General features: G+C 45.0%; 1 protein-coding gene across 1 annotated transcript in view; it reads left to right on the forward strand.

Moving 5' to 3' along the window:
* The window catches only part of IGSF11 (immunoglobulin superfamily member 11), an 83,649-nt gene extending 71,684 nt beyond the window's left edge, over positions 1-11,965 (forward strand). Inside the window, exons 2-7 of the mRNA XM_015876114.3 lie at positions 4,909-5,072; positions 5,886-6,093; positions 6,898-7,053; positions 8,014-8,136; positions 8,359-8,509; positions 9,162-11,965. Of these exons, the coding sequence (XP_015731600.1) occupies positions 4,909-5,072; positions 5,886-6,093; positions 6,898-7,053; positions 8,014-8,136; positions 8,359-8,509; positions 9,162-9,612 (1,253 nt within the window). The 3' untranslated portion in view covers positions 9,613-11,965. The remainder of the gene's footprint in view (positions 1-4,908; positions 5,073-5,885; positions 6,094-6,897; positions 7,054-8,013; positions 8,137-8,358; positions 8,510-9,161) is intronic.
* Positions 11,966-26,335: the final 14,370 nt, after the last annotated feature.

Genomic DNA, 26,335 nt, shown 5'->3' on the forward strand with positions numbered 1-26,335 from the left:
CCAGCTGGCCTGCAGAGAAAGACTTATTTCTCAAAGAGAGATGGCAGAGGTGGTAGAGATTGCTGTTTGCAAGGCTAACAGCTGAGACCAGAGCAGGGTGGGTCAGCAGCACATCTCACTGTCATCTTTTTGTCTGCCACAGATGAGATTATAAATGATAAGGGAGAGGGGTCAGTGTAATCAGCACAGATTTACAGGTAGCCAGTGTCCCTGATCAGCTGGTGGAATGCTCAGCGAGAAACACTACAGGGCTCAAGTTCAAGACCTTGACACTGTGATTTCTCCCTGGGTTAGTTCCCACTTGCCCGTATATTCTGCGAGCTGAGCAACAAAACTAAGATTCCTCTTTCTTGAGTAAATTGGATCTCTTTACCTGGGAAGCTCTGTGCCAGAGAGATGGTGAGATACCACCAATTGTGTCTGATGGTTTTTCTAGTGATAAAGGAGCTTAGAGGTGTACTTGGCTTTTGACTTGCATTTAACACTGTATAAACCTAAGAGGAAATGTTGGTCCCAGTGTAAGTTTAACACGTGTTGCAGGACTTTTGCTCTAAAACGATGCTAGATGGAATAGTTTTTGTTCCAGGCTGTCCTGTAGAGCCAGCAAAGCTAAGGAGGGAAAGAGATGGAATTTATTTTGCATCATGTGCTGTTGGTTTACTATCCACCATGAGCCAGAAAGAACCAGCAGGAGCCTTGGTTTGGGATATTCCCTCTGTCCACATAAAGGGAATAAGCTTAATGTCAATAGATTCTTAGTCTGGTGGCTGAAAAGACTCTGGACTCATCATAAAATGCCCACCTTCTTTTCTTTGTATTATCTATGAAGTTCCACACTAGTACTGGGGTGCCCTTTTCCAGCCCTGGGGAGTCTTGTGGAGCTGAAACGTTTCCATCTTTGGAAGGACCACCATTTCCTTTCCAGAGATCTCTTCTGGTCAATGCAATTGCTTCCTCACAAGATAGAAGAGATCCTCAGAAGGCAAAATGTCTCTTTTATTTCTTTGCTGTCCCACAATATTATCAGTACTTGCAACTGTGGGTTAAATGGCTGCTACACAAGAAGGTCCTATGATAGAAGCGCTCTCTGCAGCACTCTGTTACTGTCCCTCCAACAGCGAGTCACACCTTCCTGGGCTGGGGCTTTTGCTTCTGCTCAGCATGTTGAGTCATCGATGTTCTTTGAGGTGGGAGTCATTCCTTCAGCACAGCAGGAGGCTTTGGTCCCAAACTCAAAGATGTGAGGTAGGCCAAAGGCACAATGACTCGTGTCTTCCTTTCATCTCAGGAAAAAGACTGCTCTGCAGTTTTTCCTTCTGTTTCCTGCAGTTGCCAGATTGAACGTAGTGTTCCTACCCGGCTCTTCCAACTTTTGAGCGACCTCATCTTTGCCTCTCTAACAAGGGACCCAAAATGTCATACTGCCATAGGCATCTTTCCCATCACACAACAGGACTGCTAATTGCACAGGGATAGGGAGTGCCATTCCTGGCTTTTGCATGCGAGCTGATAGCTTGAAGCTTTATTCTCCTTCTCCCCCACAGCCACATGCATTTCAGCACATCTTCCCTGGAGGTTTGGAGATGTTGAGTGCATGAAGGTGAGACATTTCTTCATCTCTTTCACACCTCTTTTTCCCTTCTGGCCATTTGCTTTCTTGGCTTGCCAGCCCTGCGGAGTAAACCTGTCCCTTGTCCTTTGTGTATGCAAAGTCATCCCAGCCCAGCCTCCCACATCTCTGGGTTTCATGAGGTTCCTGCTAGCAGGTTACAAATACTACTGACTTGCCAACAGTTCTTGGGGGTAGGTACAAAGCAAACAGAGTTCTCTAGAAGGCAAGGAAGCATCTTGACTTTCACTGTATGAATGACCTTCCAAAGGAACCACCATTTTTCTGTAGTCTTAAATTAAAGCAGGAAAAAGCCCTCTCTCTACACCATACTCCAACCGTACACCAACCCATCCACAGGTACCCAGTTATCATGGTCTTCACTCTATCTGGTATGTGCTGAAGCAGGCTTGCAGCTGTTCTATGGGAGGTAGCAAATGGGGAGCATCTGTCTTCTCACACATTTCCTTAGGGAAGGACACACTGGTTGTGTCTGGGCCCTACACTCTTGTGTCATGCTATATGAACCGCCTACATGAACTCTTTCATGGATACTGAGGAATTGTGCTACTTGGGAAAACAATGTAACCCCATCAAAAATGAAATCAGAGTTATCTGTTGCCAGAATAATTACTTGATCCTAGGAAAAATGAAGAAACTCTAAGAGCCTCTGCAGCCAAAACATCGTTCTTCTGGCTGACTACCTGATAGATGGGGGTCACAAAGATGGAGCATCTGTTTGAATTAATGATGGGAGCTCAGATACCCAGGGGAATTTAAGCCTTCATTCCTTAGGCTACACTGGGGAACCTTTGTCCTAATACTTACACCAAACTTGGAATCTCTTCCTCCCTCTCTCCCTTGCCTCCTTCCTTATGTATTAGTGCAAAACCACAGTTTCGCAACTCGTAATTCTGCAATGTTTAAATATGTAATGTTTGGTTCACTTTTCATCCTAGGTGTGTTCCTGGGCATAGTGGCTGATGTGTATGTGCCTTTATGTGCAGCCACCTGTGTTTTGGGCCATGAGTATTGGTGCGGAAGGACGCTGTCACGCAGATCCGTGCATAGATGGACAAGTGCATGTGTAACCACATTACATTTTCTAGTAGTCTGAGCTGTAAAGAAAGACGCTGTAGCCCCTGAAGAGGATTTGATCTTTGCTCTTTTAGCTGTCTTCCTGGGAGAGGAGCTGTGCTGCAGTAATGCCCCTCCGGTGCTGTGTTAACGCACCAGCCTACCTCCCTGTTTATGCTGGTGGAAGAAGACATTGCCTGCATTTGGTCTCCTGCTTCCCCTGTCGCCTTGGTTAAGCGTACTTGTCAGAAGCGGTTGTGTATGTTTTCCCCAGCTGTAGCCCTGCAGGTGCCACTTAGCTTAACAAAATGAGTCCTTGTCTTTAAGTGCTGTGTGCCTTGTGTGCATCCTGGGCCAAAGAGCAGCTGACAGGCAAAAGGCAAGTCTACAGTGCTGGCTTGCCCAATGCTTTAATAAGGCAGAGACAGGAGAGTGTGATGTGTTGCAGGAGCGCACATCTTGCATGCCCAGCCTCAAAGCCATTCCTTGGAAGGAGAAATGGACAGAAACCTCAGCTGTTTCTTACTGCCCTTTCACTCCAAGGCAATCGGATTGAAAGGGTTGCTGTAGTGCTTTGACAGGGTGAGAAAATTATGGTGACTGAAGGTTGCTACAAAGCGAGAGTGGAGCCCTGGAAGAGTAAAGGGTTCATAAGCAGATTTGGATATTCTCAAACGTATTGAGAATTGTTTTGGCAGTGAATAAATTATGCATGCTCTATTTTAGTATTTTCATTATTCTGTTTGCAATCAACTAATCACAAATATTTGGAACGCTGGGAGAGTGGTTAGGTATGAAAATCACATCATCTTGGTGATTGAGTGATTGATGAAACTAAGCCTGCAGTGCAAATTGTAAAATCAAGCTTCTCCAGAATATTCGCCATTAGTGAATACTCACACTGAAGTATTGCTTTCCCTGACTTACAAGAATTGGAATATATGAGTATTTCTTGGAGGAGAATAAGTTATGGGGCTGAAGAACACATTTTGCTATGCCAAATCAGATGAGAAGTTGAGGGCAGACCTTCATAAAATCTACACTGAAGGTGACAGAAGAGATTTCAACTCCATGTTAAGAGTCTTTAATCCAATTGAATGTCCAAATTAGTGTGTCTCTCTGCCATGGATGATGGCAGGAATGGATGAGTAGTCATGCCAAGATAACCTTCGGTGTCAGGCTTGTAGAAAAGAAGATCTCTTGTCAAACTCATATTCATTAAGACTCCTGGTCTTTGGGCTACTGCAACTGCCTGGCCAACCATTGTAGGGAACTCAAGAGCCCCAAACCATTCCCACACAACTGGCTACAGAAGCAACTGGAAGGCAGATGCTTTGTAATAAAGGTCATGTTTATTACTGGTGGCCCTTCAAATTATTTACTTCCGCTTGCTGCTGACAGCCCTTCATAGGAGATTGATGGATTAAACTTTCACCAGCTGTTCTGCATCCAGGCACATCATTCTGTCAGATTTTAGGACTCAAGCTAAACCGTTTCACTGAGATTTTCCAAAGTTCTCCATGTTTTTAAACGTGTTCCAAGCTTGTGAGAAAAATCAGTCTTTATTTTTTCCTGACAAGTAAGGAGCTTGTGAATCAGTTTAAAGTGGAGTTTTGTTTAGCTTAGTTTTAAAGCATTTCTGAGCCTCCCAGAACTACCTGCAATATTGGAGAAAGCAGTCAGGGAGGAAGGAAATTGTATAGGAGTTGGGAAGTGTGGAGGAGGCTACTGACAGTATAGATGATCCTTGTGTATTGCAGCTCCCAAGCAGTCAGTCCAAGCTGAGGAACTCATCATAGGCTGCTCAAGTGCTACTGACTCTGGATTTATAGAGCCTGAAGCTCGGTGTATCCAGGTTCTGAGGTCCCCACCGCTCCATTAGGCAGGCTGGGAAGAATCCCAGTAGATATGTGTCTGAGAGACCTCTCAGCTTTTTCTCAGCCTGTTCAGTTTCTTTCCCTGTCTCCAAAACAAAGTCTGATGTTCTCAAAGGTTCTGAAATGAGAATGCTCTTACTTAAAAGCAACTCCTAGCTCCAACTGCCTCTGGAAGATGTCTGCATTTGGGGGAGGAAAATAATTCTCTAGCTTACAGTAATTGGTAAGGCTATGTAACAACAGAATGCTGCTGTCATAACCTGCATATACATAGGGCCAACTGAAATGTTTGAACTGGGATTCCTTCTCCTGAAATGCTTGAACTGGTTCTTCTTCTCTTTCCAGGCATGGTGTGCCCTCTGGAGGTGTCCGTCAGTTCAGGGAGTATCCAAGTTGCCCGAGGCCAGACAGCAGTATTGCCCTGCACCTTCACCACTAATGCTGCTCTCACTAACCTTAATGTCATATGGATGGTCACTCCTCTTTCTAACGCCAACCAGCCTGAACAGGTAGGTCTTTTCTCACCAAAATATGAATTTTCTTGGGGTTTTCCTTTTCTTCACCCTTTCAACACTGATCTATGTGTAGCCTGCCTCTTAGTTTTGCAAGGCCATTCTTATGAATATTAGCAAATGAGAGTCTGCCATGGTGGGCACTAGAATCATAACCTGAGAGCTGTTGGCCTGAATTCTATCCATGTACGTAGAGGCCAGAAGAAATCCATTCTGATTGTCAATCAATCTGTAGATTCCACTTCTACTAGAAGTATATCCACTCCGAAGTGGATCTATCTTGGGTCACACCACCTCTGTAACATTTGTTGTTCAGCTGTGTGATTCAGAATCCTGCACCAAAGAGAATTTCTTGGGTTGACAGAAGGTGTACAGCCTCAATGGTTGTATTGCCCAGTATTCAGTATCAAATCACGGCAGGACATTACTTGTTGACACCCAAAATTTCAGGTGAATTGTTTTTTGAAGTACTTACGGACCTGCAGAGAGTCCGTACCTCTCTACACTGGGTGTCCAGATGGGTAATGATTGTTACATGAATTGAGCTGCTTTTACAAATATAGCTGTGCCAGAAGACTTGGATATTTGGTCTGTTCCCTTTGTGAGCATTTTTAATGTAGTAATCTCCTTTGTAGAAAATACTTCTCCTAGGATCAGTCTTTCTGGGGCAACTGTTGTATATTGATGTTTGGTTATTCAGAGAGCCTTTAAGAAGTAATCCTTTTATCTTTTGAAGCCCATATTTGCTGCCCTTCTCCCTCCTTGCTCGGTCCATTCAGAGTATTGCTTGAACCTTCCTTTCTTTTCCAGGTTATTCTCTACCAAGGAGGTCAGATCTTTGGTGGTGCACCCCAATTCTATGGGCGAGTGGGGTTTGCTGTGACAATGCCAACCACCAGTGCCTCCATCTTCATCAACAACACCCAGCTATCGGACACTGGCACGTACCAGTGTTTGGTCAACAATCTTCCTGATCGAGGCAGCAGGAATATTGGAGTCATCGGACTCACCGTCTTGGGTGTGTTTATTGGGATTGTGGGGGAAGAGGGAGGAACTGGGGTATGGGAATCCTCTGTATGATGGTGCTCAGAGCAGAAAAATATGGTGGTGTGTACATTGGGTCCCGTGGACATATTGTGATGAGGGACAGGGTTGGTTGTGGGTATTGTGGGAGTTTATAGGCACACAGTCCTCATATGCAGATGTTGTATCAGAGAGTTTTAAAATATGGTGGAGAGAAAACATTGTGGCAAGTTTGTGATGTGGAGTTGCAAAGAAGCATGAATAAAGGGTGGGTGCATTTATGAGATCTAAGGGGTTATAACAGGCTTGCACAAAGCAACAGGAGAAAAGAATGGACTTTCAGAAATTTGCTTCCTTCTCATAAAAGCAAGTAATATTGGATGCTACCTAGAGTGTTAAATAGCACAGAGTGTGTGCAATTATAAGGCAGTGAAAACAAAACCAAATCACAGGAAATTCATTTTGCAGCCCTCTTAGTTATTGCCACTCTTGATGTCCCAAGAGTTGAAGTCTTCACCTGTTTGTCTCTAGAGATTTGTTTAAGACAAGTGGGTCCTGGGAAACCAGCTGTCCATTACCTTGATGGGCTTTTCAGTCAGGAATCTTTGTGTATTGTCATCCCTCAAATCTCAATGGGTTCTTGTCTGCTACCTCCTTTCTGGGCTTTGTCTGCTTCTCATTCCCATTCAGCTCATGCCATGCTTTTTGATTTCCCCTGCAGTGCGTCCAAGAAAGAGCCCGTACTCTACTGCTTGATATTTTTCCTGATCTGCTGTCACTTTCCCCTCTTCTCTCGTAGTTCCTCCTTCTGCCCCGCTTTGCAGAATCCAAGGGTCCTTGGAAGTGGGCAGCGATATCACACTGACCTGCAGCTCAGAAGAAGGCATCCCCCGGCCAACATACCTCTGGGAGAAACTGGACAATGTTCCCAAGTTGCCCCCGACTGCCACACAAGGTGCTTGTTCTGTTGATTATCCTCTTATTTCCCAGGTGGCAGCCTGGTCTTTCCTTTATATGAGCTGCCAGAGATGACATGGTTCTCTGAGTGTCTGCCATCACTTACATGATCACTTGTTTGGAATGAAGATTCCTGGAGTGCTTGGAGGCTGTGCTGGACTAGGTACTCACCAGCAACCAGTTAAAGTTTCATCTTACTTTGGTATGGAACCAGTGTTCCCAGTTGAGGAACAAGTATCTTTATGAATGGGAGCGAAAGAATATGGTTGCCAGACATTTGCACGTCTGGAGATTTCAGCTGCCACCTCACCTGCACAAGGCTCATAGATTGGAAGATATAAGGAAGGCAGAATCATTCCACGAAAATCCTTTTCACACTGAGTATGTTGTGAGTGGAGCTATCTTTCACATGCATGTAAAAGCAAGGCTCTGATCCGATTGAATATTGCCCAGCCACTAAAGTATTATCCGTGAGGTTTCTTAGCCTACATGTCCTGACCAAATGGAGACAACAGTACTTTTGTCTTGCTGTATTTTCAAAATGCACAAGAATTTTAGTATTAGGTAATTCAGGAATAAGGAAAATTGGAAGAGCAAGGAGTTGGAGAACTCAGGGATGGGAAAGCAGGGTGCTGCAGGGTAGAGCTCAGTATAACAGGTAGATCTGGGTATAGGCAATTACACGTCTCTTCTTTCCTCCTTTCTCTCGCATAGTAATATGAGCCCCAAGCTTTCATTTGCAGAAATTCATCTGTAAGAAGAAAAAGAAACATCTAGTGTAAGCTCCTTAAGACCTAATCTTGTGTATGTGCGCAGTGCTTCCATCTCAGGGTTACTTCCTAATTTATTTATCTCTTAAGAGTCTCACACATCAATTCTCTATTTGCTGGATTTGCCTTTTCATGGTTTTCCTCAAGCCCGGGGGAGGGATTTAAATCCTTCTTTTCTCTCTAACTAGACCAAGTCCAGGGCACTGTCACTCTCCGAAATATCAGCACTGTGTCCTCAGGTCTTTACCAATGCGTGGCTTCAAATGCCATTGGAACCAGCACTTGCCTTCTGGACCTGCAAGTCATTGCACGTAAGTATTTTGCCAAGGGAGACTTGGTCAACTGCTTCTGTCTTCTGACAGTAACACGTGTAACCGTGTTTGCTGTGAACCAACTTGTGCTTCTCTATCAGAATATCATTGTACTCTGGAATGGGGATATTGCCTTTCTCTGCTTCTAAGCTTCAAATGCTCACAGGTGGCCACAGCCCAGCCCTGATTTCTTCTTCATTCTCTGTTCACTCCTCCCCACAGCCCACCCCTGGAGCATCGGCCTGATTGCTGGAGCAGTGGCCACAGGTGCTGTCGTGCTTATTGTCTGCGTTGTGTTGGTGGCCATAGCACTGTTTTACTGGAAAAATAAACACAAAGAAGAAGAAGAAGAGGAGATTCCCAATGAGATAAGGTAGGGGTCAGCAAAATCTGGTGGCTGGAAACCCCCATTCAGCCAGCAAAAGCAGCAGCCAGCAGGAAGGCAAGCATGCTTTTCATAATCCTCAGATGTGTTCCCTGGGTTAGGGAAATACCTCTGTATTTGTCCAAAAAATAGCAGAAGCAAATGAATAATAGCAACTACAGATTTTTCTTTCCAAATTGCCTTTATTGGGAGCTTCAACTTGGTATTACCTATGTAGGAGAGTGACTGTACACGTGGTGGGGATCTGGACCCACAATATCAGATATTAATAACTAAAAAGCTCTATAGGTAAAGCTGTGATGTTCTCTGGTGTTACAAATGCAATGTTTCCCTCTGGTAGTTTCCTGAAGCTTCGATTAATTGGCTGTACAGACATAGCTGTACTGACTGGCTGTGACAGCCACTGGTTTGGCCTGTTACAAACCTGAGTATGCTTTGCTTCCCTCAGTGGTAGGCACATGAAGCAGTGAATGTGTACAGATGTGGGTCCCATAAAAAGGGATGAGTGAACAGGCCAAGGAGTGATGCCAGTTCATGCTGGTGCCTTGACCTTTTATTTGACGGTATTGCCTCCTGTGGGGGAGGATTTGTCAAAGCAAAGCAGCATCCTTCCTGTGCCCTCACGCTCTCTCTTTCCCAGAGAGGATGACCTGCCACCCAAATGCTCCTCCACCACCAAGACATTCCACGCTGATGCATCTTCATCGGAGAACGACACCCTCACTTCCTCCAACACCTACAACAGCCGCTATTGGAATGATCCCAAGGCCAATCATGCCACAGACTCCTTCACCCGCTTTAACAACAGTAACGACGCCCGCCAGCCACCCTTCTCCCGCTCAGGGAGTACAAGCGCTCGTCCTGTCTATGCCAATGGCGGCCACCCCTCCCCGGCTGCCCCTAAGACGCTGGTGGTGACAGCCAGCACAGCACCATCCCCACAGGAGGTGGCCCGGAGCAATGGCTCAGTTAGCAGGAAGCCTCGGCTTCCGCACACCCGCTCCTATGCTGTCAGCCAGGCCACGCTGGAGCGGATTGGGGCAGTTCCTGTCATGGTGCCCGCCCAGAGCCGGGCTGGCTCACTTGTGTAGGGGCACACTGGCGGCTGAGAGCTGAGCAAGGGCCTCGTGTACCAGAGGAGCGAAAACATGGCTGAGAGACCCTACTCCTTCCTGAAAGGCAGTGAGGCAGAGGTTGACCTCCCAAGACCACTGCCAATCACTGGGACAGCTTCAGCCATGCTGCAATGCCCCCCAGCTGTCGGGGCTCCACCATGGACACCACAGATGTGCCAAGGCCACAGGGCATTGGGTGCCCTCCCTGCCTGCTGGGCCCTGGCTGGGACCCCCTCCCAGCCTAGCCTCAGGGCTTTCGCTTTTGTTTCCAGTTTGTTTTGTTGGGGGTCATTTCTGTTCATTTGGGTCTTTCAGGGAGGTTTTGGGAAGATATATATATATATTTTTTTTCTGTTGTTGTTGCTGTTTTATTTCTAAGAGGAAAACGACCAGTGTGCAGCAGGGAAGGCCAAAAGGGGAGGGGTGCCAGGCAAGGTATACCTTGTCATGGAGGCTGTGACTCCCTCTTTGCCTGCCCGGCCCTACTGTTGGATGAAAAAGATTGTTGGGATGGGGACAGCCATGAAGAGGCCGAGCTGGAGGGGCAAGTTGGCAGCACAGCTACCAGCCAAACTGGGGGTAAGGCTGGACAAGGATGCGGGCCAGGGAGTGTTTCTCATTATTTATTTTTTTGCTGTTCTTCCCCTCAACTCTGACACAAACACACACACACACACACACACTCATGCACGCACAGGTATTCCTCAGGCTGGGTGTTTTTCAGCTGCTGTCAGAGCTCTGTTCATGGCTGTGGAGAGTGCTGCTGTCTCAGCCTCTGTCCCTGAGCAGCTCTGTGCAAAGCAAAGCTGGTACAGGCCCTGTGGCTTTTATTTGGTGTTGCTGGAGTTATCCTGGAGGCAGAGTCCTGAGCAGAGCCTGCTGCACCTGGGCTGCTCTCATGTGGGGTGAGGGGCTCTGGACCTCACAGCTCTGGTGTTTGCATGGTGTGCTTTCCTTATTGGGCTGCCTAGAGGGCTTCCCTGCACAGCAGGGCACGTGTTTGCTTGCGGCTCTCACACAGAGACACCATAGTTTTTGTTCCCCTTCTCCCACACATGTGAACTTCCCGGATGCTGAGTTTGGCAGAGTTTATTTCCAAAACCTTTTCCTTAGAAAGAGTGAAAGCAGGGACTCAGTGGAAGATGTAACTCTGTGGAAGCCCATGTGCTGTCGCTCTGCCTCCCCTACTTCCCGCACTGGTACTTATGGCACCTGCTGATGGCTCTGCCATCTCCTTACAGCCAGGGGGTGACTGTGGCTGGCACCTGTCCTTTTACTTCTTCTATTGCAACTAAATAGCCTTAATCAAAGCCAAGAGTTGAAATCACTCAAGGGACCTGATGCCGTTGGAGGGATGGATTAAGGGCTTGGATTTTTCCTCCTGAGAGAGCCCTGGCTCAGCAGAGCCATGCCTGGATGGGTATCCCCAGACTCCTGTGTAACACCAAGCCTTGCATTTACAAAGGCAGTGGTCACCTCCAAAAGTACCGGAGACCTCCCAGATCTGATCTGCTCTTGGAAAAAGCAATGTGAGTGTTCACAGGTACATTTCTGTAGCTCTCACACTGAAAAAAGGGTCACTTTAAGCCAAGAGACTTCCTCATCCCCTTTTCCTTATCCCGGCACGGCTTTACTTTCCTTAGCAGTGCACAAATCTTGGGCAGGGCCTTCTGCCTGAGCTGTACCTTTCAAATGCAAGCACATGCTCTGAGAAGGAGGGGGAAGAGTTGAAAGTTGGGTTCTCACACAAACACACTTGCTTTTGAGGAGGTTGTGTGCTCCTGGGCAGCAGTAGGCTTGAAGCTTGGCTGAGATTTTGTGCCTTCTTTGCTTAAAATAAAGAAAAAAGAAAAAGGAAAAAAAAAAAAAAAAAAAAAGAAAAGAAAAAAAAAAGAGAGAAAAAGAAAAAAAAACAAATCCCAGCCTCCCTTCCTTCCCTGTCCTACACAACTCCATCCAAGAATGAGTGCAGACCACTGTGGTGGCACAGACAGGGAGTTGCTGTGTGTGTACACACGTTCCAGAGGAGCAGTCCTCTTCCCTACCTCTCTTTGCTGCTGCATAGTAGGACTGATTAGGGAAAGAAGGGTTGCTTTTGAAACCCTAATGTGGGAAGGGAAGAAAAAGCATTCAAAGAAAAGCCCGTACACGTTCTCTCTGCTTTGGAAACAATCCCTGTGTGACTTTTACAGGAACACTGCCCTCAGCAGGCCCTCTCCTCTAGTAGGAAAGCTCTTCTTGTTCCTACCTTCCATCAGACTGTTCGCTCCTCTTTCTTTGTTCTTTCTAATTGTATAAAATTCAATAAAACTTTATTCATATAAAAAAAGGACTTTTTACTGCTTGCTGCTGCTTCCCCTTTCCCCCCTGTTCCATAGCTACAATGAATTTGACTGTTGGTACTCATCCTCAATATGACTGTCAGTAAGCAGTGACCGTGCAACCATGAACTTGGGACAGCCAGTTTGGTAGTGCTATTATAGCCCGTATATTATAGCCCTGTTTTGCTCATTCATAATAACAACACCTTGCCCTTGAAGGTACCATTTCCCAGGCTTGCAAGATCTCTGCTTCCCTAGACAAAGATGAGTTCTATTTTTTGCCATTCAGAAGATGGGGATCCTTTGCGCTGCTTTGAGTGATATGGGAAAATGTTTTTGTCACATTTGCTTTCCAGTCTGAGACAAGGCATGTTCAACCCTGATGCAAAAGTCTATGGCGGTCACCAGGAAGGCCCTCTCTGACTTTCGTGGGCTTCTGAATAGATTTGATGGGGGAAACTATCAGGAGGTTAACTGATGTTCTGAGCACCATGGGTAGAGCATTAGGCTTCCAGGGCATAAGGGGACTGGGAAGCACATACCTCTTGGTATCAACAGCTGCTAGCAGAAAGTTACAAGGCCATTCTGATGTTTTGCTATTTTTTCTTCTAGGCATTTTTTTTTTTCTCATTTTCCTTTCTTCTTCTCTAAACTCCTCCAGATAGTCTGAGAATGATTATTTAAACCAGAAAACTGCAGATCCACCAGCGGTGTTAATTCAGCCCTGCTGCCCTGCTGCACACATATCTTGCTCTCATTCCATGGTATTTTTCAACACCTAATTTAAAATACTCCTTTGAATGTATTTTCAGCTGCCGGCTTTACAGTAGATGAAATGACTGCATTGCCATTATGGGAAAGTTGCTGTAGGTATCTTAATGTTTGCATTTTTCATCTTTTGATTGTGCAACCTTGATGTGACATTAATAGTGTCTTTGCATTTGATTCCCATGATAGTCCTGTCAGTATTCTGCTCTCCTATCCATTCCTTGCCACTGGCTTGCCCTTCACATCATTTTTTTTTTTTTCCTGTGCATCTCCGTCTATTGATCTATAGCAGAATTCCCCAAGATACAAGACAGTTTACTATGTTTGTTCAGCACCTACTGTGCTGGTGTTTGAGCTGTAAGTTGTACCAAATGAGGCATTGCTGTAATACAAATTCCTAGCTAAAAATAATACTGGTTAGAGGTCTTGATAGTGAGCGGCTATCATTAAAAAAACAAGCAGAGGCTCAAGCTGTTACAGTTGTAAGTGGAAGTCCCTACTGAAATGCTTGAGTTTTCCAGCAGCCTTCAACCACAGTTGTGTGGTGGGGATTGCCCCACATTGTGAATGCCACAGATGTTATTTATGATGTTACCCATCATGCCCAGATGCACACACTTCAGCAAACCCTTGCTAGAACTCAGACAACTTGCCTTGAACATTTCCAAGGCAGAGAGCAAGGAAAACTGGGAGAACAGGTACCTTGCACCTGTTGACCTCAGAGCAAACTCAAGAGAGAGGTAATACATGACAAGAGCTTTGGGCTTGGAGTGGGGAATACTGTTCTTTGGGCAGCAGAAACTCGGTAGACTTTTGATTCCCCAAATCCAACATGTTTTCTTTGATGAATTTCTCTGACAGCAACTGCTAATAAAGCACTTTTCATTTCCCTTTGGTAGAGGCTCCCTGGCTTTAGACAGCACTGCTTATATGTAGAAATGGGACCAGGCTCCTACTAAGCCTCCCAATGCCTTTTCTGCTAGTTGTTTTTTCTTTTTCTTTTTTTTCCCCCTTCTTCCTGCTTCCTCATGTTTGAATGAGAAATTGGGTTGGCAGGAAGTTTAATTTATCCGTGTTAAAAACACACACACAGAACCCCCCCACCAAAATCCCAAAACAAATAGCAGCAAAGAAGAGAGGAGATTAAGACGCAGCTTGCATGGATGTCTGGCAAGCAATTCTTTAGCAGTGGATGTGGCCTGGATGAGCTCCTGGATTTGGACTTACTAAAATATGTTTGTAAAGGGGATGATGACTTGCCTCCTGTTGATATACTTACATGGGAGAACTGATGTGGTGCACGCAGAGAAACGTTGGCTGAAGGGCTTGATACAGCAAAACACAGAGGCTCTGCTCTTTTGCTCACCTGTACTTAAATCCCCCCTTGGTAGAGGGGTTTCTTGTGCATTCTGGGACAAATATGCCCAAAACCAAATAGTGCCTTTTGTGATCCAAACTACAGAAATGGGTGAACAGGGTGAACACACAGACCTCCACCCAGGAGAGACCTGGGGGTCCCTCTTGGCTGTGCTTTCCCAGTGGCTGCAGAACAGAACACAGCCTTTTCCTGCTGTCTGCGAACACAGCCTCTGTCTTCATGATTTTACCTGCTTGTCTTCGTTGTTTGTGGGTGAATCCTCCACACACCCATCCATGCTCAGGGACACCAAATGAGGATGAATGCAGGCATGACCATAAAGCGTGTGAACACCACATACCTGAGCTCAGCCCTCTTCATCTAAAGCATGCATCCCAGTCATGTCCCAGGCTAACCTGTTGCACATCTCCCAAATAACGATGGATTTTGCTGCCCCTCCTGGCCCTCCACGAGGTGCTGACTGGTCTAGGGAAAGCTGGTTCCTTCTGAGAAAGTAAACAGGGAGGTCTGAGATTATTGCCCGAAGAGCCTTGTCCAAACACGAGGCATTTACTCACTCTCCAGATTCGGGTCACAAAGCTCGCCTTTTTCGGTGGCTCTGCGATGACATCCTCTGGAGGGATGAAGAACTACAGCTACTCCTATTGCCCACTTGTTACAGCTCGGTTGCACCAGAATTGACCTTACTAGCTGGTAGGTAGGTTTCTTTTCCTTGTGGTCCTGCAGAAAAAACAGTGCTCTGTGCCTCTGTGCCTGAAGCGTGAGTGCCTTTTCTCTTTCTTTTCACCAACAAGTGTTATTTAGCATCTGCTCACTGTACTGCGCTGTCTGTCATGCAGTGGTAGTGGGGCTTGAGCACTGTGCCAGCCTCTCAGAAGCAACTGGTTTACCCACAGCCTGCCTGTAGCTTCCCAGCTATAAGCTTCTTGCTATAATGTGCTATGAATCAAAGACACAGGGAATGGGCCAGTACGTGTGTGCGGCTGGGGAACAGATGTGTCACAAATAGTGTAAGAACTCCTGTGCCTTTATGACATGTTCTGTGGACTCACAGCTGACTTGAATACATCCTTCTGCACTGCTGGTGAGGTTGAGAGTGGCTGCCTGGCTGATATTTTTCTAGCTTTTCCACACTAGAGCAATGCTCCAGAGCCTAAGACAGCATGCAATGGAAGCGCAACTGCAAACCAAGTCTTCTTTGTCTGCCAACCACCCCTGGGGATCCTCAGGGACCTTGTGAAACCAGCTCTCAGGTCCATGATCAGCAATGTGCTCAGATTAGTTGCAACTGATAGTTGGGTTTGGATCTGTTAGCAATGTATGTGCTCAGAAAAGCCTGGTGAGGTTTTTCTTCAGAAGACAAGATGGTTATATGCTAACCTCCAAAGTCTGATTTTCTTTTCAGTGATGCATGGATTGAAAATAGCAAATAAAACTCCAACAGCCTTCGGATATGGCCAAGCTACCAAAACATTTCATGTTACACAGGGCCATCTCCAGATGCTGGTTATAAACTTCTGGAACGTCAGAAATCACAGCCTCATTCCACATCAGCTCATTCATGAAATGAACCCAGTGACAGTTCTAAGACAAGATGCTCAACAAACGCCGTTCATCTTCGAGATGCAGTTTACAATTAGTTTTTTTTGTGTCATGCCCTTATTTCTGTTCTTGTCGGTCAAGTCAAGAGCATACAACCCAAGGGGCTCCTCTGGTATATTTTCAACTGGACTTTACTATAAACATTGTGCTCCCATCTGTTCCCAGCACACACCAGATATACAGTAGGTGAAGCTCCTCAGCCACTGGCTGGGAAGGAGCTGCAGTGCCTGACAGCTCTGTCATATTTCTGAGCAGGGAGTTCAAGGTTTGCATTGAAATGGATCACATCAGTCTCTGGTAATGTTAAATTATTCTTGCTGGCCCCAAGAGATATGTAGATTGGGGTGGTAGATTTCTGTTTTGGTTTGTTCTATTTTACAAAGGTTTTTGGAAGTTTATCAGTGGCTGCCTTTTAGATGTAATATCTGTGCACCTTTGCGTCATATTTTAGCCATCGTAAATTTCTGACTTAGCATTAGGTTTGTGTTACTCTGAGCTGCTGCAAAGCACAGACCATGATGTGGCTTAGAGAACTAATGAGAAACTTCTGTTTCTTCATGTCCATCTGAGAGAGAAAAGTTGATTGAATTAACTTGGGGCAACACCTAATGTCTGCGTTTGGGGTTTAGAAGAGTATAGTTCAATTCAGGTGAAATGGATGAAGGGAGAGTGAAATTAACATGCAGCAAGGGTATTCACTCACAGTAGCACCCCAGTGTACCGAACACTGGTTTGTAGGCCAGCTGGTGTTAAAACCATTAAGCATCTCCATTTAGTGAAGTCTTTGGCCAAGTTATATTCACCATCCAGTCACATCTTAACCACTAGAGAGTTAACTTCAAATTCCTTTTTGAGCAAATGTTCTTTAAATAATTCTTTACTTTGTAGGTATGTGATTTATATCTGTTAAGGAAAGGAAATTACTCAAGAGGATAAGAAAAAAGCACATTAAATGAAGATAAATACACTGGGTGCTTATGATCCAGCAAATGTGCTGCAGAGGTACAAGACAGAGCTGGGCTTCACTTTCAGATTGCCATTGACTTGCTGCATGACCTGAGGTGAGTCAGGGATACAAACATCCTGGGATCCACAGCTGGGTGCTTGGAGTGCATGTCAAGGACAGACCAGTTGGTGAGCATAGGAGTCTGAGAATGGAAACGTTACCTTGGTCTCTGAAACTTCTGTTTCCCACATAGAAAACTGGTATGATCATAAGGAGTAGACTTGAGATGGGCTCCAAAACATCACTAGGCATGGAGACAGAAGGGAATGCTTCCAGTATTGTTTCTGACAATAAGTAAGGTGTGAGTGAAGCAAGTGCCAACTAGCCACTAGCCAACTAGCTCCTCCTGGTTGCAGGAAGGAAAGGATGGCTTTCCAGGTAGGAAAGACATCAAGGGTTGGTTTTATTCAGCATCAAGCAAACTCAGACTCTGGGGCTGATTTCTAAGCCAAGGAGAGATGTGTATTACTTTCATGGGCAGAGTCATGGTTGGTGTACATGTGGCTAGGAGCCTTTTCACTCCCAGACATGGCTGAAGGTTCCCACTTAACCCCAGAGCTATCCTCAGGCTTGGGTGAAAAGACAAACCTTATTACTAATTGGAAAAAAGAAGGAAGTGGGGGATTTCATGCTTTTGGTTGGTACTCCTGGTGGGAAACAGAGAGCCTTGGTTGCCATGTTGCTGGTCCAGGGCAGGTCCTTTCCTCCCCCATGGCCTACATATGTGGCTGTGAATGGCAGACAACCCCTGGGTTTTTGGAACAGGATGTGGGATTTTAACCTTTGCCCTACTGACTGAAGGTGCATCGCTGCTCTGTGAACTGGCACGAGAGCCACCCTTCCCTGTAAGCTGGTGTCAGGCCTTGTCCACGCTGTGCTTTGCTGTGGTAGCTTTCTTTGCAGACATTGTGGAAGCACAAGATCTGTCACCTGGGCCACTCTTGACAGGACAGCTATAGCATTAATGGCTCAGAGTCAGCAGCATCTTCCTCTGAGTGTCCCTCCTCATAGGCCTCATCCCCAAGGTGGCTGTCCTTTCAAGACAAATCCCAAAGGCACAGAGTCCTTCTCCCTCAGCCTCCTGCTCCCGGGCCTGGGCCTATTTCTTTTCCTCATGCCCCAGCCTCTCAGGTCCTCCAGTCTCTCAGAGCACCCTACCAGCTCTTTACATGCAGTTATCTTGTCTCACTCTCTGACTTTCTCCTCTGTGGTTTCTTCTTGTCCTCCCTGTGGGCTTTCACTCATTCTTTCTCCCTTTTCTGCCCCATCCCAGTCACTTCTGGCTCTTTCAGTTTTCCCAGCTTTGTGGTGAGGCCCTGGTGTGAGGCTCTTAGGGCATCCAGCTTTACTAGCAGGCCGTGGAAGTGGAATATCCAACAGCTTCACCTGCACCTAGGAACTCAATTCTGCCTTCTCTTAAGAGAACAACCGTGTGTTACCTGTTGCTTCATAAATCAATGGTTCTGGCCCCATATAATAGGTGGCATTTTGTGCATTTGCCCTGCCTCTAAGGTGCAAAGCTTCTGTGTGAATGCTGAGAACAACCCCTGATATCTCAAATTGTGAATGTACATGCACCTTCACCCACCCCTCCCCTACAGAGATGTAAATGAAGAACAGATCTGAAGGGGAGTAAGGAAAGGAGTAATGAAAGTAGCCAGCCCATCTATAGCCAAGCAAGCATAGCAGGGAGCTCAGATAGGCCGTGGAGATAAGTAAGTTGTATGTCTGCAAAGGGGATTGTTCCTAGATTCAGAGTGTGAGGTGTACTGGCAGGAGCCAGTGTCAGAGAGAAGCTGGTTGTGGTGCTATTCCACTGTGTCTTTGGTTCTGCAAATGTAGCAGCTTCAGCGACCAGCACATCTCTGTATTGCAGGGCATTGAAACAAGAGCTTGATGTTCAGCTGCCAGATGGAGCCAGCAGTGGCTTTGGTTTGGAAAACAACAACAACAACTTATTTGGGCAGAAAATAAATCTCAGTGACAGGGAATAAATAGAAAGCATAGAGTCGTCATTTTTAATAGACTGCTTTTTTTCCTAACCGTGACTGCATGTAAAACAGCCAGGGCCGTCGGGGGGCAGCAGCAGCAAGCGCTTGGAAAACTGCGCTCTCAGAAAGCTTCCAGCAACCTCCTCCTGACTGACAGAGTGCTGCACCTCATCTTCGGGACCCGGCATCTTTCCAAATCCCAGTCGCAGAGGGCTGCGTGGCAGTGACACTTTAACATGCAGCATATGCATCTCATTTCCCTATTCACTGGGCTATTTGTAAACCTAATTTAAGCTAAGTCTCTCCCTACTCTTACAGTTTTACATCGCTCTGAAGGAGAGTGAGGGAGGGGAAAATGAAATGAGTTGCTAGCAATGCACCTCTTTTTCTCTTCCTTCCATTCTAGTGGTGTAGCCTGGTAATGGTTTCTTTGCAGCATGGGAAGGACCTGGCACTTTTCATTCATACAACCTTGTGTTCAACCTTGATGTCTTCTGGGGCCAGTATTCAGAGAGGAAAACTCCTATGGTTGTGTGGGAATGGAGGGAGGAGGGTGAGTGGCAAATGTTGTTTTGGCTGGAATCCATTACCCTCCTGCTCTCTCATGAAGAAGGGACTGTCTGCTTGCATGTAGTTTTGTTCTGATCGTGCTTAAAAATGGAAGCAGTGGCCCACACCACTCTCAAGGTGTCCCAACAAGTAAAAAAAAAAAACAAACCCAAATGCCCTGAAATTCAATTAAATTCTACGGATAGAAAAGCAAATTACTTTACCTCCATAAATTCCTACTGAAGTAGTTTTAAGCAGCTCCGGGATTTTCCCTCTCATTCCTCCCTGCTGAGATGCAGCTCTGCTGTTCCCCATTGAACAGATGCTGCTGCTGCACACCAAAGGAGGATTTCATCTCTGTCCTATGTGAAGCAAAGCTCATTTTTTCTCCTTGCTGCTTTTTTGTTTGTTTGTTATCGTGATAAACGTGGGAGGAACTTTTAAACATAGGAAAAGGCCACAGTGGTTATTCCAAGGACTTTAGAGTCTACTCTCCTGAAGAAGACTGACAGAGAGACAAACGAGCAGATACATCATATGTTCCTTTGTAGTTTCCTATGTGTTTCAGCATGTGCATTTGGAGGAGCAGAGGAACACTTGGAGACTGCTGAGATAAGATCCTGGAGAGCCAATTCTTGTGAAGGGAGAGATTTGGTGAACAGAAGGAACCACACACGCAACCTTGGCTGTAGGACCCATTGGAAGTTTGAGAGTTAGAAGCTCAGGAGGCTTCAGCAAAGCTGCTGTGTGAAGGGCTGAGGGAAGACAGCTGCAAAGATGAGGGTGAAAGATAAGCTGTCTGTGTAAGGGTGAAATCCTTTGAATAGCCTACAGAGGGCAGAGACCTGGGGAAGAAAGGGTCTGGAGATGTTTTGAGTAGGTGCTGGAGAGGCAGCACTGTTTCGAATAGATGGAAGCTCAACAGATTTCATGGGCAGAGTTTGAGGTAATATAGGTCCAAAGATGGTTCTGTTGTCATGTGTACGTTGTGCAGGTTCTATGACTGTGATTTTCTCATACAAGGGCTGCAGATGCCTTTCAAATGGCACTCTGGAGATATATATATAACACTGTTACTCACTTTGTACCGTACCTCCATCAAAACTGTCAAGAAAATAAAGTCGGTATAAAGTCCATATGAAATTCCTCTGAAATATTTTCACAGCCAATGTGTGCTCTTTGTAGGAATGAGTAGAAATGTTTTTCATCACAAAATGAAAAGCTTTCAGGTTTGACAGTTGTTTACTGACTTCGGGTAATTGTTTTTCCTTTCTCCTCCTTCCTCCTTCTCCCTTCTACTTTGTTTAGTTTCTTGTGGCTTTAAGTTTCTCAAAATGAAGTCAATGTTTTCTTCGACTGGGGAAATTTACCATTCTCTCCCAGTGATTCTATCTGAAATCTCAACTGGGAAGGCCATTATACTTTACTTCCATGTCATGAGGTGGCTACATGGAGCAACTACAACCTCAGAAATAAGAAAATAAGCCCTTGTGATGTTACACAAGCCAGTGAAATCTGATCCTAAAAGGGCACACCAGTAGTGCAGTAAGCCACACATAGCCCCTGTTGTTGCTTGCCTGAGATTTCCTGGATGTCTCTGACCCTGCTTTCTGCTGATGGGGAAGCTGGGATGGGCAAGGATCAGCAGGCACAGCTCAATGGCTTTTCAGAGCCTCCGTGTGAGTAGCAGCAGGATTTGGCAGTGCTGGCAGCACCAGGGACTGCAACACAGCGATCTGATGCGAGGAACATCTGCTGGAGACAGATAACAGGACGAGAGAAGCCTGCAGGCTTGTTCAACGGTAACTCAAACTTCAAACTAGTGTTTACGATAAATTATGTTCTACAATATCTACTTTCTTCTCTAGAGAGGGGAGGGATGCTTACAAACACCCTAGAAGCATCCTGGATGGATGAACCCTCAGGGAAACAGGTTAACAAGAGGGAACTAGGTCTGAGTATTCCTCAGAACTCACCCATGCCGCTTATTGTTGAGAATGGTGAGTAAGAAGGAGGCATCCATCTTTCTTCATTGTAGCAGAACAGATATCTTTGTGCTACCCCAAGAGATGTTGCACTACAGCTGTGGCCGTCTTCTCGTTTATTCAGCGGTCAAGTGTTAGTGAGGGCATTGACTTAGAGTATTTCTATCCAACCTTAATACAGAATAATTCATACAGTGGGTTGCTTTCTTCCCTTTCTAGCTCATTGTGCTGGTTTGGACAGCTAACCTTTCCAGTTGGACTGGAGAGGCTGATTCCTATCAGGAATGAGAAAACAGGGAGAAATTCAGTGTGAATGTCAGTCCATATTTGAAAGTGAATTTTCATTGAGAACAGAGACACGTCCACATGACTGCTGCAGCTAAACCAACCAAGCATTGAATTGAGGCTATTCATAACAAACTGCCCACAAATGGCCTGCAGGGTGAAAACTATCTGCAGAAGAAATTCATGGGCAATTTTGACTAATGAATGAATTTGGGAATTCAGCTTTCATTTTGCAGACAGTTCACAAACAGAAGGGAACAAAAAAAATCATAAGAAATTTATTGAATAAATGATTTATAGTGAAATATTTGTTCAGCCCTAATCTCTGTAACATATACAGTTTATGGTTTTAGAAAGCACTTTAGGATTAGCTGTGGGAGCTATATGTCAACAAATAGCCTGTGGAAAAAAAACATTCCTTTATAAACAGCTACATGGAGAAGTGTTAATGTCGCCTGCCGCACAGGGAGCCTAGCAAAGGGCTTGTGCTTGGGAAAGGACTGTTGGATTCCAGCTGTGCTCTCGGGCTCTCCAGAGCAAAAGCGAAGACTTGAAACTTTTGTTGGATAAGCCCTCCTTGCTGACTGCAGGAACAGAGAGGGTGAATATTAAGGCTTATGCATGGGAAGGTTTGGCAGCTGTTTGAGAGAGTCATTTCACCTCTGCAATGATGCTCGCTAAAAGACTGAGCTGTGATCGATTTTTACCAAGGCTGTAAAAAAACATAACTCAAACCTTGTTATATAACAAGGGTATTTATATATTCGAGGCGCTAAATGTTCATCTGCCTGGAAGTGCCTCGCAGCTAGGCACAGCATGCCTTTATGAAGAATTCTGTAGCGCTTTACATCGTGCTAATACTAACAAGTCCTCCTGGGAAAGCCTAACTACACCTTGAGTGAATACACTTTCAAGTCCAGGTGGAGGTGTTTTTAATCATCCCCTTTTTGACAGTCATCTAGATGCTGTCCAACACTATGTTGTCCCATACTAGGACCGGCTTGTCCCTTCTATGGGTGCCCTTTGCTATTGAATCATAGAATTATTTAGGCTGGATAGGGCCTAAAAAGCAACTCATTATCCTTCTGTGGATGCACTCAATCCCTTCCCTCATCAACATCACTGATAAAAATACTAAACAGAACTCAACCCAATACTAAGCATCAGGGAGCACCTGGCATCCAACCAGGTATAGCTCCATTCACAACAATCCCTTGGGCCTGACCATCCAGCCAGTTTTTGCCCAGTGAATGGTAACATTTGCAGCCAATTTCTCCAGGAAATATATACTCATCTACCCAAATGCTTATCAGCAGCCTGAAGTGCCTGCTTTTCTATGCTGAAGTAGCATAGAGTAGGCCCAGCTTAATGCTTCTACTCTGATGTAGGCAACTGAATGTTCTCAGTACCACTCCATTGCAGCAGCAGAAACTGGCTTAGCTTTGTCATAACTGGAAGTGGATCTGCCTTCTGGAACTTGGTCATCACTCAACTTCAACACTGGGCTACAAATACATTTCCAAATGCACAGTGATTTTAAAGCATTACAAGGCAGAGCAAAGCAGCTTTTCCAGAACTAACCATCTTGCAAATGTTGCTCTTCCAATTCTGACTTATGAAGAGAGACAGGGACTGGAGAAAACTATGCTGCCGCCACCATGGAGAATTCTTAGGTTCAGTGTGATATTAATAACATCATTCTATCTTTTTATGACCTGCTTTCACTATTGCAAGTCTGTTTTCTTTAAGCAAACATATTCTTTTATCCTTAAATCTTGCCTGGTGATGAAAAGAGTTCTGAGTAATAAGACACACATTCAGACACTGCAATCATTCACACCTTCTGCACTACCTACTATCCGGTGTGTAGCACTGCAAAGCCATGGGGAAATCCACCTGCAAGGAACAGGGCCTAAGCAGGCAGCAGAGGCTACTGCACTGAGTCACCATCCCTGGATGTGTTTAAAAACCATTTGGATGTGCTCAGGGACGTGATTTAGCAGAGGGTAGTTAGAGTTAGGGTAGAACGGTTAGGTTGTGGTTGGATTTGATGATCCTTAAGGTCTTTTCCAACATGAGCAATTCTATGATTACTGTGAATGTCTTTGGGAAGCAACCAAACTCTAATAGAAAAGAAACTTAAATAATCCCATGAAAATGTATTGGAGACTTACAATCAGTAGAAATGCAATGAACCCAAAAACCTGTTTTAGCTAATATGTGAACATGTCCTTTTTTTTCTCTCTTTTCTTTCTTATTTTTTCATGTTTTCTTTCTTTCTATCTATCTTTCTTTTTTGTTCCACAGCATGATGCTTAAAGGAAGCAGGAACAGGAAGAGAGAGCCCAGAGAACAGTAATGAGTGTAATCAGCGTTCTGGCAAATATGACCCATGAAAAAAGATTGAATTAATTGGGGTTAATTAGCCTACAGAAAAGGAGGCTGAAGGGGGAAGGTGTGAACAGTCTTCTAGTATATAAAAGACTGCTGCAAGGAAAAAGACTATAAACTTTTCTCCTCACTCATGGTGGATAGGACAGGAAATAATGGACTTAAATTACAGCAGGATTTGAGTTAGAAATAAAAAGGCCTTGGTAGTGGAGAACTACAGTGGATTGCCTGAGGAGAGCATGGAGACTCCATCATTCGAAAGCATTTTAAGAACAGATTAGCTTGCATTTTTCGGGCATGGTTTAGTTCTAGTTCATCTTATCTCAAAGCAAGGGGTGAGCCAAGTGATGTCCTGAGGTTTCTCCATATCTTGTTTCTATGTGGTACCAGGTGTGCTTGAGATTCAATGAACTTTGCACATGGGTGGGAGCACTGGACAAGAAGAATCTTCATGGACAAGAAGAATGATCTAATCATACCTAGTGTGACGTGAGAGTTAGTTCAGTACTCCCTAGAGCTGTGCTGAATAATACTCTCAAATACCTGTTGAACATACAATCTACTGGGCTCTCTCCCACTTCTGGTGGGAGTTACATATTAGGGGGAGAGCTGGAAGCAAAGAGTGTTGAAACAAGAAATGTTCTCTGCATTTCATATTATAGGATTTATTTTATTTTCTTTTATTTTATTTTATTTTATTTTATTTTATTTTATTTATTTTATTTTATTTATTTTATTTTATTTATTTTATTTATTTTATTTTTTCTCCCTGAAATGGTTCAAGATAGTTTGGATAAACTACAAAGTTTGTTAAAATGTTAAAGCTGTGTTAGGGATTCAAATTGGTTTTCAGAGCGGTTCTCGAAACTATCTTTGCATTGGTCCTTATTAGTGTTGTAGTCACTCCTGGAAGTCCTTTTCCTTGTTCTGGTTACTGCTGTTCCCGATCTTTCTCTTTTTAACCCCAGAAAAATTAAGCAACCAGCCCATCTGAAAGGCACACATTTCCTTCTCCTCTTTCACCCTCCCCCTGTCCTTTCAGCCTGGTAAAGACCATGCAATTCTTATGCTGTCAAAACCTGATAAAACCAAGAAGAAAAAATACTCATTGCAGTGCTTTCCCATGTCACCAGTTGCCTTTCCCCTCAGAGGAGGTGAACTGGGTGTCTCTGATTGCTTCTTTGACCATATGGTGACACCATCTCTGTCTTTGTCATTTCATAACATTCAGAAATGTTCACTCCCAGCCCCCAAGGTCTCTCCTGTGCTGTCCCAGATGTTATGCAAAATACAGCAGGCATTTATCACCCCAGGCATATTTAGATGATTTATAAGGCACTACCACCTGCCCTTCAGTCTCCCAGAAACATGTGCTGCTGACATTCGACAAGGTAAAGCTTGTTCCTCAGGCTTAAAGACCTGGTGACAGGTTTTGCAAACCAGGTGGGCTGGCTTTCCTGCACTCTACGAAAAAAAATAGTGAAAAAGGGAAGGAAGAAGGCAAGTAGTTTGCCAAAGGCTGTTACATCAGACCAGCCCCTGTTCCTAATGTTCATGAAAGCATGGGTCGTGTTTTCTTGATGCTGTTACACGGAGGTGCAGATCACACACACTTTCCTAGCTGGGCTGTGCCAGATGAAGAGTGTACAGACTCCAACTTTTGGCACAGGGTCTCTGCCTCAGGCAAGATGCTTTTCATACCTGCCTCCTGAGGGGTTTTTCTCTCTGCACCCTGCAGCTTGCTTTAGCTATCTGAATGGGGTTAGAAATGACCTGTTATAAAAGCTGAGCTTGAAATGAGGAAGGGGGTGTTGACAGGAGGATCTCAGCAGATCTAACCAAGCAATAATGTCTTCTTGGCTGCCACTGGAAGACAACATGGCACTAAACCTTGATGTCTGTGATTATGGATATGCCATTGAACCCACACAAAGAGAGCCACAAAACCTCACATTATTACCCAGAAATCCAATAATGTTTTTGCCTGATATGTGACAGACAGGAGATAAAGACAGGGAGACATTAGGCTGGTTCTACGTAGATTGGGAACATCTTTTGTGCAAAGCTATCTGCAGACTCTTAATACAGTCAGCTTCACTGGTCTCCTGAATAGACTGGGTTGGTCATCTCTACCTTGTATAGCTGTCTTAGCCCCACAGTTATTTCAGGTAGGGGCCGTGTTCTCCCAAGAAAAGCTGATCTAGTAAGTGTCTAGAAGTTGCTTGTAAGTACTGCTCTTCACTCCCACTGCCTAATCAAACCCTGATTTATAATACCTGTGTGCATTCACAGTCATATTCTGCCCCTCCTGATCACAGCACCTGTTCTCAAGCCTTGAATGTCTTGTGACATGGGTCTCACTGTGTGTTAAAACAAAGAAGGCAGCAGAATCCAGCATCGTTCATTCAAAATACCTGAAGGTT

Source organism: Coturnix japonica, chromosome 1, assembly GCF_054131305.1.
Source record: "Coturnix japonica strain WE chromosome 1, WE-NBRP24, whole genome shotgun sequence".
Classification (NCBI taxonomy): domain Eukaryota; kingdom Metazoa; phylum Chordata; class Aves; order Galliformes; family Phasianidae; genus Coturnix; species Coturnix japonica.